Source organism: Amphimedon queenslandica, unplaced genomic scaffold, assembly GCF_000090795.2.
Source record: "Amphimedon queenslandica unplaced genomic scaffold, v1.1 AMPQUscaffold_882_Cont27102, whole genome shotgun sequence".
In the NCBI taxonomy this organism is placed as follows: Eukaryota; Metazoa; Porifera; class Demospongiae; order Haplosclerida; family Niphatidae; genus Amphimedon; species Amphimedon queenslandica.
In genome coordinates, this window is record NW_003558769.1 from 1 (window position 1) to 1,071 (window position 1,071).

General features: G+C 34.4%; 1 protein-coding gene across 1 annotated transcript; it reads left to right on the forward strand.

Moving 5' to 3' along the window:
* Positions 1-16: 16 nt before the first annotated feature.
* Positions 17-1,067, forward strand: LOC109593565 (BPTI/Kunitz domain-containing protein-like; the record flags this gene model as incomplete). The annotated part of the gene is made up of 3 exons (XM_020008593.1): positions 17-164; positions 656-820; positions 961-1,067. Coding segments are annotated over exons 1-3 (405 nt in total), but the record flags the coding sequence as incomplete, so codon positions are not given.
* Positions 1,068-1,071: the final 4 nt, after the last annotated feature.

Below are 1,071 nucleotides of genomic sequence, written 5' to 3' on the forward strand. Positions count from 1 at the left end.
TATTTATTTAGGATGTGGCAATGGAACAGCTATGAGTTGCAGCACTGATCTCTGTGAAACTAGTTCTTGTGAAGGATATGATAATCCATTGTGTGAGATTGATTCTTGTTCTAATTGTAACGTTAAACATTTCGATGGGTTAAGAGATGTCACTAATCAATGTGGTAAGTTTCATTGTCCCACAATATTTATCTATTGCACTAGCTGGTATGTCATACATTTACAATCACAACGACTGTCACACATTGTTTTCTAATAGTATTCTCAAATTCTAAATCCTTACTTTGTTTTACCATTAAATGAATGCCTGTCTTAACTATTAAGTTTCAATTATTGGGCGAAACCTTTAGCGATGAAGTGTGTTTGTTATCGAGATAGGGTCGTCTAACTATTATTAAAGTGAAATAGCCTAATCTTCATTGAAAGCAGGTGTGATCACAATGTCATACAGCACAACAATATAGCATGGCTTGGGGGCCGAGCCCTTTTAAATTCTTTTAGTTATTTTGCATATCTCTGGTTGCCAGATTGATTAGATGCTTGAAATATGCTCAATTTTTTGTACTATTTTTTGACATTTGAGTCAGGGATCTGTTCCCTTAGATTTGTTGTCTTTTTCCCAGGTAAAAATTTGTTGCAATCCTATTCTTTATAGGCATTTGTGATCTTCCTAAGGAATCTGGTCCATGCTTTGCATATTTTGAGAGGTGGTATTACAATGGAAGGTCAGGTCTCTGCGAAAAATTCATTTATGGTGGCTGTAGAGGTAATAACAACAACTTTATGACACTGAGTAATTGTCTACAGACTTGTGCTGAAGGTAAATGACAGTGACACAACTCACAACATCTTATATGGCAAATTTAGCTCTCGTTAATTACAATTCTTGGTATATTACTTACCTAATTTGTATGATCCAGCAAAAGCAATAATATTATTAATAATAATTCTATTTCAAAGGTGATAAAACATGTCCTGGAGGTGTGAAAATTGTTGAGTGTTATTCTGATCCTTGTGTAAATTCTCATTGCCCTAATTATGAAGATGCTGTTTGCATACCTAACCATTGTG